This window comes from Tigriopus californicus, chromosome 7, assembly GCF_007210705.1.
Source record: "Tigriopus californicus strain San Diego chromosome 7, Tcal_SD_v2.1, whole genome shotgun sequence".
Classification (NCBI taxonomy): domain Eukaryota; kingdom Metazoa; phylum Arthropoda; class Copepoda; order Harpacticoida; family Harpacticidae; genus Tigriopus; species Tigriopus californicus.
Window position 1 is genome coordinate 1428538 of NC_081446.1, and position 12534 is coordinate 1441071.

The window sequence follows — 12534 nt, forward strand, 5'->3', positions numbered from 1 at the left end:
AAGGAGAAGGATGAGATCCGAAATCAAGAACTCAAAAAAATCCGTAGGGGTAAGGGAATGTTGTTGACTAAAGATTTATACCCAGAGCTCATCTTTGGAAAAAACAATTGTCCATTCTAAAGTTATAAGCCTCGTCTGTCTCAACCATACTTCATTTGTCTTTGTATCTAAATGCAACCTCTGGTTTATAATTGAATTAAGTCTGTCTCTGTCCCATTCTTTATAGCTACCCTGTACTTCAAAAATCGTCGAGTTTTCAAGTATGACAATAGACAAGTGAGCAGGCTGTGGGCACAATCAACTTCCTTAGGCATTGGTCTCACACTTTCAAACGATACAATATTTTTTGACGACCAAATCAAGTTTTAGTCACAAACCCTGATTTGATGCCTATGATGTTAGATACATCATATACTGAACATAATGGAACTAATCCCGCCGGAACACACACAGCTTTTCATGGGGACAGAAGACTAATTTCATGAGGAAAAAACTGACCATGAAGGAGAACGTTCAAGCTTTATTTTCATTCGTAGTGCTATCCGGATGGTCACATACATGAACAACGGGATGAAAAGCATGATACCTGAATAAACACCACGTGCTTTCGCTGAATGAAGAGAGGGGACATTTCATCCTTACCTCCTTTACCAAATGAAACTTAGTATTTTTTGAGCATCCAATCACATTCTTGCACGGAGGAAAATATCTTTTGTGCGTTTTGTGTGTGTCTTCATCTTCTTCTGACTGTTATGCCCATCAATTGGCTCCACCCGCGCTGCCGATGATCGAATTAGGATGTCTTTCCTTTAATAAGAGCTTCTTTCAGCAAACAATGGCCCGCCCCTCAGGGGAAGGAGTTGGAGGCATAATAATTAAGATCACAAAGTTCCATACAATTCTGAATGCAGGATACGGGTGCATCAAGGTTCCTGGGCTTAGGTGTTCATAGGGTAGAAAAATTATCGTCATTGCTTGCGGCCAATTTGGGTCGTTTACTATACTTTCGTTTGTGGACATTTTCCACTTTTCGCTTGAAGAAGTCGGATTCTTTCTTGCCCGGGCAATCTCGGTTCTCATCTTTTGTGGTGGGTAGCCTTTTCGTAATTGAGTCGCTCGGTTAAATGAGACCATTTGAACCTGAAGGGAAACAAAATTCAACACCAATAAGTTGGCTTATTGGGATGATATTGTGATTTTGTGCTGCGAGCTCGTGTTGATAACTCATCATGAGCAAACAGTTTCAGCTGCGCCCTTTTTGTAAAACACTGTTTTATTTCCACCATCAAAGTCAAATACATCTTTCGTTACTGTATTACTCGCTTAATCTTCTTTATCACTTGAACGATCATGCGAATTTTCTCTAAGAATGATCTTTGAAAAAGTTTAGAAGCAAACATGGATGCCTTAAATAGAGTGATGGCGAGATACAAATTTACCTAGATAGAATAAAAGCAATGAAATGGAGGGGGTGGAACTGTAAAAAGCCTAAACTAACGACGTTAACTTTCGTTTACGATTAATTTACCTTATTACTACTTAGCTACTTGAAACAATTATTGCTTTAAGTTCCCTTTTCACGTATGATGGCATTTTAACTTCTCGATGATGAACTTAAAGTTAAATGGCCGCACAGTTTATTGTACACATGCTACTTTCATTTAAGTATTGTCAAAAGTACCTTTATCAAAAGAGACGTATAAAGTACCGGATCGGATTTCAGCTGCGTGAGCTATTCAGGCTGCGGCCACAATCGCGGCAAAAACTACCATGATTTTAGCACATCCAGTGCTTCCAATTTTTATTGACAAATTGTAAGCCATTTTAACGAAATCGTTCGACAATTATTTTGAACCATTTAAGTCCAACATTCACTTGATAAAGATGACATTACATCGCAAGTGATAAAAATATGCAGAAAATACGAAAAAAAAATGGTGCCAACTTTTTGCCATCAGTAGGAAGTGTTGGTGGCACTTCTTCCATGGTAGACCAGAGGGCGCACCTAATTTAGAGTCCCAAAGCTTAACACCTCTCTATGCAAAATTTTTGACCGAACATTTTTTGAGCTTGAGTGCTTGCGGCAAAAATTCTATGGATTTCCCTATCACTTTCATTGCTTTCGTTTAACGTGGCAAATGAATGGCACGAAATTTACTGTTGTAAAGCATTTCAGGTCAAAAACCACATAAATTCAACTCGTTAGAAATATATTTTGTGCTATTTAAATGTTACACTCTAAAGTTACGCTCCCATTTAGTGAACGTTTGAAACTTAATTTGAACAATCTCTATAACACATGTGACATGGTGTTTTCTAAAAAACGTTACTTCTTGGTCATTTATCCGTGCTACATAATATTTTTACTTTGATTTTTCGCTGCCTAATGAAAAACTATTCATACGATCTGAAATTTTAAAATGACACGATCACTTTACCGGGGTAAATTACTTGATGTTCCACAAGACTTCGTGACTTTGGGATCGCTTTTTCCCCTACTGGGTGCAATTGACATTTTCCGCCACATCCTTGGCCACGCTTCGACATGAACTCGATCCAACCTTCAGTAAACGCAAGGCCACGTGATCTCTGGCGTGATGCCGCTTGTTCTTGTCTACAAAAGGAAAGCATATTAGATAGGAATAATTTGTCCATAAATACATGCCGCTAGATTTGGTCGCGAAGTTTGGCTTGAAGGTTACTAATTAGTTTTTTTAAATACATTTTTCATGGATGGATAATAATGCGGGATTATTACGAACCTGCTATAAAAAACCCTATTACTAAGAGGTAAGTAAGCCTCTGAACAAAGTAGAAATGTAATTCAACTGATACTGTTTATTATAGGGACCGCTCAGACCGCAAATAAATTGGTTATAAAGAGGATGGATTATGAAGGAATCTAAAATAATGGAAGCTGAATAAAATTCACGCTTATGGCCAGTACATTTGAACACGATATGAACACATATATAGTGCAATTTATTAAGAACATCTACGCCAATCATACAGGTTTGCCTCGGTTGAGTGTCCTTTGCTGAACGAAAAAATCATGGGAACTCAACCATCACATGCATCTGTTTGGCTCCAAGACAATGACTCGAATTAATGGGCAATTTCAAAATAGTTTCCTTTGGCATAAATCTTACTTCCGGGGCAGGAAAAAAAATCAAAAGAAGTTTAGAGAACGTCATCTTCAATTTCGATAAAATTTGTTTATTAGTTTGAGAAGAAGTAAGTCTGAAACGAAAAATAACTTGCTGAAAAAGGACCACCGGTCGGTCAATTTAAGTCTCGCTTTGATTAAAAATTCCAAACATATACATATATCTGAGCAATAAGAGGCGTTTAGTGTTAAAAACACTTGCCGTTAGCTTTCATGTGAGCGCAAGTTTTAATTCATATACATCTATATATGAGGGTAAAACAAGTATAGATGAGATTAGGCCTAAAACCTTAGAATGAACAAATCCTTTCAGAATATGAGCTAGGGGATAAATCTTTGAATCTTTTACATGAAGTGTCTTCGCTTTGATTAAAAATTCCAAACATATACATATATCCTGAGCAATAAGAGGCGTTTCGTTGTCCCGGTTAAGGTGATTTATGTGTGGTTCACTTGGTCGTGTGGGATTGTAACCATTTTTTGGTAATCCCGATTGAATAGGTGTTTTTTATATTGCGACTCTTAGTCATGTCAGATTGTAAAATGGATACAAGTGCATGAATAAATTTCATGTTCAAAATTGATTCAATGATAAAAGAATGAAGTGGTCAGTCAAGACTGATAAAATAGTTGACTAGAAAATGACATCACAATGAATTTGACTGGGATTGGTTCAGTGTAGAGGGACATGAAAAAAGTGAAGAGGGGAATTGCAGATAGTACATAAACAGGTTGGTAGAGGTCAATGATGAAAACCTTGGTTATTGCAGTAGATTCATCCTGAACATCCTGAAGGCTGATCAGGTACACCCCGAACATGCTTTCAAAGATTAACATGCCTCAAGATAATGTGTAGACTTTTTAGTCATCATTGTAATATTTTAGCCCGGTTGCAAGGATGGCTAATGACTACAAAGATAATCCGATCCCTCCCATGAAAACACTTTTCAACATCACAGACTCTGGTCACTCTTCCCATCTTACCCGGTTGTAGAAACACCCGCCCGATCTTGCCCATGGCGCTGAAGAACTCCGTGGTCCGGGTCACATTAAACCCCGGAGGAATGGATGACAGGTAAATGATGCCGGGCTTCTTCTTTCTCACGGGTCGCTGCTCACTCGTGCGCCCACTAACGCGCAGTGGTGGCGACGTGTGCGCGCTCACCGGCACGCTCTCCTCCATGGATGGGGCATCTTCGTCCTCAATATCATCATCCTCCTGACTGGAGTCTTCCATACAAAAAGGACTGAGCACGCGCGTGGGTGAACTGGGCCGCGGCGCGACCGGCGCGCTGGCACCCTTGCCGCGTCCCTTGGCTTTAGCCGTGGCGTCTTGGATTTCTTGGTGGCGCTCGGCGTGGCGTGGTGCTGGCGGCTAACGAGCGCGACTCGGCTCCAGCTCGGCGGGGGGGGTGCTACGTGAGCGAACCATTTTGGCGTGTCCCAGCCCCGCAGATGAAGAGGCGGGGGAGTCCAACGACGGTCAGAGGAGTGGCAGGGTGGAACGCGAGGTACTCCAAATTTGGGCTGGGTCAACGTGATTCCACACGCAGATTTCCTGCTTTCTGCTTCTCTGCTTCTCTGCTTCTCTACTCAAGTCAGTCCGAGACTGAACACTTGATCTCATGGGAAGGGTCGAGCCTAGGGTGACTGAATTTGACTGGAGAAAAAGGGAAGCTACGCGACTTTAGAGTTAATTTCAAAAGGTGTTTATTGCGACAGTTTTGAACGTCATTAGGACACAAATTACCCTAATGTCATTTTTGTGTCTTATGGGTGATCTCTGGAATTGGAAGCAGCTTTTAGTTATAGCTAGTGGGTTATGGTATTGACTTTCTTAAGATAAACGTTATTCTCCACCGATTAGTTGGCGGTGCTCATTTTTAAGTTTGAGACAAACTGTTAGAAAGGTTTGGAGAGAGACCTTAAAGGCTATTCATATCGTGTTAGGTTAGGTTGGGTTAGGTTAGGAAAGGTTAGGTTGGGTTAAGTTTAAAAAAGTAGCACCGCCAACTAATCGGTGGAGAATAACGTTTACCCTTTCCTAAGGGTTTGTTCTTGTTCATTGCGACAATTCCTTTCACGCGGAAAAACCACATGGACTTGTAGTTGTTAATAAATATTCGGTGATCGTTCGGAACTCGGTGCTGCCACTTAAGAGCATATTTTGCCCTTAATATTGTCCAGGGAGATCAAATCCTTGAAACCGAGCATGGCTAGCAGAGGAATGCTGTTATATTCATGTACGCGTAAACGTAAACGCTATCACGCTCAGTTCGTTCGCTCTCGTTCCATTGAATAAGGCAATAGTCTTATCGAATCAATACAAGTGACTAGTCTGTTTTTTTCCGACAGTGTCTGTAACATTTCGGGGAATATTCTGCCAATGGCACCTGCCTGAGTTTACTGCTTCAGCCCCCATTATTTCTTTTGCCTAACCGTCCCACCCCAATCACGCTGGTGATCAGCTGTTTTCCTGCCAACCCATGCTCGACAACCTCGGCTCAACATCAACAACAGATGATGTCTTGGGGGCAGTGTTTCGAATTCATTAGCCGTTTGCGCCGTTTGGTCCTCTCGGAAATTCATCTGATACGCTATGGCTGGTTTTGTTGCCGGGCTAAGTTCAACCTGCCGACCCTAGTACCATCACTATGAAACTTAGATAGATCATGGCCAAAGGGGGATAGGGTTCAGTGAACAAAGTGTTGATGTGGAAGGCAAATCAAAGTTTTTTTTCTAGTACGATTAGGAGAGCTCTGGTAGCAGTTAAAAAGTGTGCCTGCCAGTGCAAGACTGGCAACCTGGCGCTTTATACTAGTTTTCGCCCAACTGAGCTCACCTCAAAGCACCGTGATAAAAGGGTCAGCCAGTTCGAAGCGCTTCATAAGCCAAATTAGCACCTTTTAAACCCACGAACCTATCAGATTTTTCCTAAACAACCCCATTCGAAAGGCCATTCAACCTGAGCTCAAACCCCACTCAAGGAACTTACCAATATAGCTACTTAGCCCTTCTGCCTTCTGTACCTCTGATAAGAGCACCCTGCAACCCAAAATTCCGGCAAGAAATCCTTTCAAAACTTCAATCCCAGAAGACTTTTCATGGATTGCAAATAATTAATGCATGAAATAGTGTATCTCACATCGTGCAACAACACTTTCAACAACATCCCCCATCACTTCCAGTTACCATCAGGCCAGCCGAGCGTCTTTTATCTTTTCAATACTTGGTAAGCCTGCCATCTCATGTTGTTCTTGTTCTCCAATAATTTCGATCCATGATCAGATTTCCCTGATCGCCGTGCGTCTGAAACGCGTGTTCCATTGTGCAAGATGCCCTTATTGGAGGGTGTGTCGCCCATTCGGCGTACCTTGCCCTATTTGCAGGCCGGCAAGCTCGTGTTCAAGGACCGAGTCAAGGTCATGACCTTGAATTATCGGGTGGATGAGCGAGCCGAAGTGATTCGCAAGCATCGCTTGGCCCATCCGGTCAATGTGAATGATCCCAACGTGTTCCAACAGCGGCCTTGGTACATCCAGAGTCATCCAGCCCATCACGGCATCCAGGCCTTCGACCACTGGAATGTGCCGCAAATACAATACAAGAACCCTCACATCCAGATTGCCTCTTTTAAAAACCAAGCTCCCGCCCCCTTTATTGCTTGCTACATGGACGATGGTAACGCCCTTTTTAGGATCCATAGTGATAGATGGCCGTCTGTTTAACTAGAGGAACATTCGCTAGCAAGAACACGACACTTGAGGTTGAAGGGCCAAACCAGTCCTGAGCAATGGTTTTGAGCCAAGTAATGATGGCTCTTAAACTCGAAATATCAAATTGATATCAAAAGGTATCAAAGCTTCGAATTGTTGCAAATCGTCAGAAATATCTAAGTGTCAGGGTTAGTCGTGATGGTCTTTTTTACTTTAGTCTCTAATTTGTTGAGCATATTTATTGACTTCGGAATTAAGAGGCGGCATTTTTATTATACTTTCCGCCAAATCCCAGTACTTCACTTCGTATTGAGATCATAGAGGAAGCAAGGCCTAGAGATTCCGATGCGAGCTAGTCTGGCGGACTCGTTTTCAGAGCACGTGGACGTGACAACTGAATGACTGATGATTGGGTATGGTTTCTAATGGTAGAGGCGCTGCTTTCAATCGGCGGGAGTTGCGTTGTCTATTGGTTACCGATTCAGCTGCAGTAAAAAAAACAGCACAAAAACTTGCATTTCCACCCAATTGAAAGCAGCGCCTCTACCATAAGAAACCATACCCTGTCAGCCGTTCAGTTGTCACCGGTTGTCATCCATTCGCTCTGAAAACGAGTTCGCCAGGCTCGCTCCTCTATGGTGTCATCCCCAGCCGTCCAAGATGATCGTTTTTAATCTTAAAAGTATTTAAGTCATATAATATCCGTGCACAAAAGCATTGATTAGAGTACATCTTCTGGAATAATTGAACGAGTTCATTCGTCTGAATATCCTGAGTTAACATCCATTTCACGATTTTCGGGATGAAATGATTCATGTTTTATATACAAAAGCTGTTAGCTCCATCCCCCGAAACGGCACATCAAGGCCACGACCATTTTTGCCGTTTCGTTAACGATGCATTTCGAGTTCCCCTTTTAATAAGGCCTGCTCAGGGATTGGTCAAAACCGGGCAAAAGGGATTACGCTTCAAGATTTTAAGTTTTTCATTCGCAAGTATGCCTCACTAGTTTCAACGTTCTTCATTTCTTGTCACAGGTGAGGAGGTCCTCTTCGACGTTGACAATCACACTAGTACACAAATCTTGGACCGACTCATCAAGGTTTTGGGCAAATCCGAAGAGACCCTGGCTTTGGAGGCCTTAGCCGCCGAGAAGAAAGACAATCCCGCCAATTTTGGCAAGAATTGCTCCCGTTTTTGTATATGTAACGTTCCCGGGCAAGTGCCCTGCCCCTCCCTCGTACCCCTACCCAAACATTGGCGGGGTAAATATCACCATGGCTTCGAGGATGAGGACGATTAACGATTAACTTGTAATAAATCCTTCAGTGTGTTTGACAAACGTGGCGTGTTTATTGGAAATGATTATGTACAAGGTGCTTTTTATGAGAGAATCGAAGTTAGTCTTGGGTGGCCATAACCCCCGCACCCGCAGAATCGGCCAAACGAGCTGCACCCCCTCCGCCTGAAGACCCCGTACTATCCTGATGATGTTGCGCCAAGGCCGCACTATTGGCCTTCTGTTGAACGGGAAGATAGAGCTTGAACTCGGCCGGCAGTTCCTCTTCGGAATAAAGTCGATCCGAGAAATACACCCGCCGAATGCGGCAATTGGCGTGAATCTGAACTCGCAGTGTCTCCACATAATTGGTGCCGTAGGCTCGACGAGTGAAGTCCGCCAAATTGAACTGGATTTGGTTCCACCCGTCATCCAAACGCATGGGCATGGTACAAATGAAGGGCTTGACCCGTGTCGTGGACTGATAGTTCGAGGCCCGGAACCGTCGGCGGACATTCTTGTCGTCTAATACCTGAAAAGGATATCGTGAAATGTCCGAATTGAGTGGTCGAGATTACGCAACTCTTTCGACACGTGCATATTTCTAATATACAAGGGACTAGTGAACTGAATGTAGTCAATTTTTACTGTATAATTGCATTTGAAACATGAGGAATCCCCTGGCACAGAAATTCGTTCCGGTTGGCTTTTTGATACCATGTACAAGCGCAATATATCTACAAAGAATACCTTTTATTAAGACAAGGGGAAAGCTTTCTTCTCAATGTTTTTGGTTCTTGTTCTTGTTATGCTTCCCAACAAGTTTTGGAGTTTTTCGCCTTCAAATTTGCGACGTCCTTTCAAGCTTTCTTTGGAGGTGCTCAGTTGTAAATGAAGCCGGCCAGGGCATTGAAAAATATCACATCAATTTTAACCATACACCATCGAAAAAGCCAACAAAAGTCAGCCAATGTCACTCGACGTGGAGCGGGTTGAATTTTTCGCAGAAACTTTGATATTGACAACGAACGGAAAGTTATCAAAAATTCAGATTGGATGAATGATTGTTTAACAATAGCGCAAATGGCGACCGGAACGAATTTACGTGTCAGGCTGTATTATAGCTGATGTAGAAGAACTAAAGCCTCAAGTTCAAGTTGATGATGTGTTTTACCTGTACTTCAAAGGTGAAGTATTTCTTCATGTTCTTGACAATCATGACGAGATAAGGCAACTTGATGCCCAGAGTCTTCTTGGCCTCCGCCGGACACGTGATATACGTAGTGGACACATTGGTGCCCACGATCTCCAACACAAACGACTGGATGTCAGGATCCGTGATTCGCTTGATGTGACCGTTGCGCACCTTCTTGTCCCAAATCTGCAACGGTTTTGAACCAATGCTGTACAAGATGGACAAGAAGCCCGATTGGAACGTGTTCTTGAACATGATTCCGGAGCCACGGGAATACTACGACGAGTATTGAACCATCAATGGAGGGTTGGAGGTTTATGTCACTCAGGAATGTTCAAGGCTCGATTTCGAGCAGCCAGGTATTGGAACCAACCCACCATGCAGTGAGTGAGCCTTTGGAGCCGTTCCTTCCTCTCCTTTCCCTTCCCTCTATGGTTCATTCATGTTTTGATGAGGAATTTGAGCTTGGGTTGGCGTCACATAGTGTAAACGCCAAGAAGTTTGAAAGAGGATTTTTCGCGAAGTGAATGGCAAGCAAGCTGAAATTTACGTCATTGACACCAGGAAGAAGCAAAAGGAGACTATCAAAAGTTATAGGCTTTCTTCAACGAAAGAACAGAATATGCCTTAAAGTATTTCATCATTCTAATTGCCTAAGGGGGCATTGCAATGTGCAAAAATGTGTAATTCTCTGCAAAAGTTGATAATTTCAAAAGGTTGCAAAATCCAAGGCTGTAGTTTTCAAATATGTAACTAAATGTTTCTGATTGTGTGACTTGCCCACAATAAGAAAAAACTTAAGTGACACCTCTGTTAAATGTTTACCTTTTCACAGTAACAGAGTTTAGCAAGAAAATATACAAGCCATGTGTTAAGATAGAAGCCCTTGATTTGGAAAATTCTGCTCCATGTTACCATGTTATTGATTAGGGCGCTTTTGTTCCCGAAATGAATTTGAGCTTTTGGTGGGATCAAAAGAGTGACGACAGTTATATTTCAATTGCACCTCTCTGTCTAGCTGACTTTCCCAAACAGAAAACAGGGAGTTGAATTTGATACTTGAATTCGTTGGTAAATCAAATATTGTATAAAGTGTAAGTGGTAACAATAACGTCGAATCATTATCTTTCATTTTAATCATACCGGGATTATGTCCCTTGTAGCGGTTGACAAAGTTGGTTGAACCTTAAAAAAAGTTGCTCTAAAATAATGTCTGAGAATTTAATTATTCATCTGATCATGTTGCACTGAAGTAAATGAAATGTCCCCAAAAAGGAACAAATTTTGAAAAGCAAAGGTAAGGACCCAAATGGCAGTCGGCTAAATGTGCCTAAAATGAGAAGGCTTGTATGAAAAATGTCGAAAAAGTGAAAAAAAAATCTTAAAAAAGTAGAAGCATTGGAAACGTGGCACAGACATTTTTTTAGGGAATGAAATATCTCATATTTGGCCCCATTTTGAGTTAGTTAAAAAACTATTTTGCCTCATCATCAGACCAGTATTGCCTAAGTGATCCCTACATTATTGCTAGTATGTGTATCTGATGTGTATTCAAAGTAATTTTGAAAATTGTGCGAATAAAAACGTTGAAATCAAGACAAAAACTATTGAATCAAAATAAAGATGTTCCCCATCTCCTACTGATTATATTTTGCTATTTAGAATTGTGTTTGTTACTTTCGGAACTTACGCAGAAGTTAGGTGCACTTCAAATGACGCCACTTTGCAATCCACCAGGGAAGTAGGGCCCTATCAGTATTTTTTTTTCTTCTTTATGACTCATGTTGGTGGAATCAGCTGAAGCCGGTAAATTGGAGAAATCCCACACCACAACTCCAATTTATCACTTCAATACTTTGATACCATGGTCCCAAGATAACCGATTTTGTGTCATTTCTCCATGTCAAGTCATTTCTTTAACATATTTTATCCCATCCACCAACCCAATCCAACCGAAAAAGCTAGGTTGGGTGACATTACAGAATGAGCATTCAGCTGTCAATTAGTTAGCTGTTTACCTTCCTTTTCCTTTAGATTTCGCGTTGAAAACCGACGTCCATTTCGTGTTCTCACCATGGGTTTCGAAAACATCCACTACTCCCGACCCCGCAAATTCGGACAAGGATCTCGGCAATGGTAAGAAAGACCCCCAGAGTAATTTCAGATCAGACTACAATCATCTTAAACCAGAGTTTTCAAGATCACGATCCTAAATCCACGCCCGTTTTATCGGTTGCGACAGAATTTGAAGCTCCCATGTGAATCCCTCTTAAATCACACTCCATGTAACTTTCAAATGGTTAGTCTTGACCACATTTTGGTGAGTCGAATGTGTTGTAACAGTGCACTCTCCGAAAGTTTAAAGTTAATATATTTGTGAGCGGTTATCGAGGTGTATCACTTAAACACTGGATTGAGGGTCGGGATCTGAAGATGTTAATGATTGAGTCGGATTTGGATCCCTGCATGTGTCAAAAAAATGATGGATAACCTTTCATTTGGTTGAGCGAGCTCAATGATATCACAACTCTCGTCACTACCACTGATTTTGACACTAATTTAACTTATATAACTGTCATTTGCGTTGTTACCTCTGTAAAGTTCAACAACTCTTATTGTTTTTTCTTCCATTTTCTAGCCGCGCCTGCTCCAACGGTCACGGTATGATCCGCAAATACGGGCTGAACATGTGCCGTCAGTGCTTCAGGGAATACGCCAAGGACATCGGATTCAAGAAGTTGGATTAAGTGATGGCCGGTGTGGTCCACACGAGAGGCCACGGGATGAAAGTCATCTATCCCATCCGCCGTCTTTTTCCGTGGACCGGATGTCTTTTGCTACCGTTGAAAAAGCCGCGTTTCGTTCCAGCGCGCGAATGCAACGCAACCAATAAAAACCATTAAAACCCTGGCTCAGTCTCTATTACATCATTATTGCTAGTTTTCACTCCACGTCGTGCACCACGTTGATTATTTGTGATGAATCAGAGGTGTGGTATTTTTGTGTTTGATTTTTCACGGGTTTCTCTAACCGCTACAAGGAATGTCATCCCCAGGACTTTCAGAATCTTTATCCAGTACTATTAAAATGAAAGGTTATATTTCGTCTATTTATAACCTTTCAATCGTTAAAAGACATTTGGTCTACCAACGAATTTGAGTTGGCAGACCGAGCTAGT

The 12534-nt window shown here is 41.9% G+C and overlaps 3 protein-coding genes across 4 annotated transcripts in view; 1 reads left to right on the forward strand and 2 right to left on the reverse strand.

The window, feature by feature from the left end:
• Nucleotides 1-4759, reverse strand: part of LOC131883723 (activator of basal transcription 1-like) — a 7994-nt gene extending 3235 nt beyond the window's left edge. The window contains exon 1 of the mRNA XM_059231254.1: nucleotides 4151-4759. Within this exon, the coding sequence (XP_059087237.1) occupies nucleotides 4151-4403 (253 nt within the window). The 5' untranslated portion in view covers nucleotides 4404-4759. The remainder of the gene's footprint in view (nucleotides 1-4150) is intronic.
• Nucleotides 4760-6093: 1334 nt separating this feature from the next.
• On the forward strand, nucleotides 6094-8224 carry LOC131883620 (small ribosomal subunit protein mS25-like). Of its 2 annotated transcripts, XM_059231134.1 has the most exons (3): nucleotides 6094-6398; nucleotides 6455-6847; nucleotides 7920-8224. In XM_059231134.1, exons 2-3 carry the CDS (start codon nucleotides 6502-6504, stop codon nucleotides 8183-8185), a joined length of 612 nt encoding a protein of 203 aa, XP_059087117.1. In that variant the 5' UTR covers nucleotides 6094-6398; nucleotides 6455-6501; the 3' UTR covers nucleotides 8186-8224. The 2 variants fall into 2 exon arrangements, with proteins under 2 accessions (XP_059087117.1, XP_059087116.1); XM_059231133.1 differs by lacking the exon at nucleotides 6094-6398 and having other exon boundaries at nucleotides 6410-6847.
• LOC131883619 (cilia- and flagella-associated protein 20) lies at nucleotides 8212-9835 on the reverse strand. Its single transcript, XM_059231132.1, has 2 exons — nucleotides 9336-9835; nucleotides 8212-8693 (listed from the first exon to the last, which is right to left on the reverse strand). Exons 1-2 carry the CDS (start codon nucleotides 9609-9611, stop codon nucleotides 8283-8285), a joined length of 687 nt encoding a protein of 228 aa, XP_059087115.1. The 5' UTR covers nucleotides 9612-9835; the 3' UTR covers nucleotides 8212-8282.
• Between the last annotated feature and the right edge of the window lie 2699 nt (nucleotides 9836-12534).

Coding starts and splice junctions, on each gene's coding strand:
- LOC131883620 (XM_059231134.1), top strand. CDS start 6,502: ATGCCCTTATTGGAGGGTGTGTCGCCCATTCGGCGTACCTTGCCCTAT. Junction 6,848..7,919: donor TGCTTGCTACATGGACGATG/GTAACGCCCTTT, acceptor TTCTTGTCACAG/GTGAGGAGGTCCTCTTCGAC.
- LOC131883619 (XM_059231132.1), bottom strand. CDS start 9,611: ATGTTCAAGAACACGTTCCAATCGGGCTTCTTGTCCATCTTGTACAGC. Junction 8,694..9,335: donor ACTTCACCTTTGAAGTACAG/GTAAAACACATC, acceptor TATCCTTTTCAG/GTATTAGACGACAAGAATGT.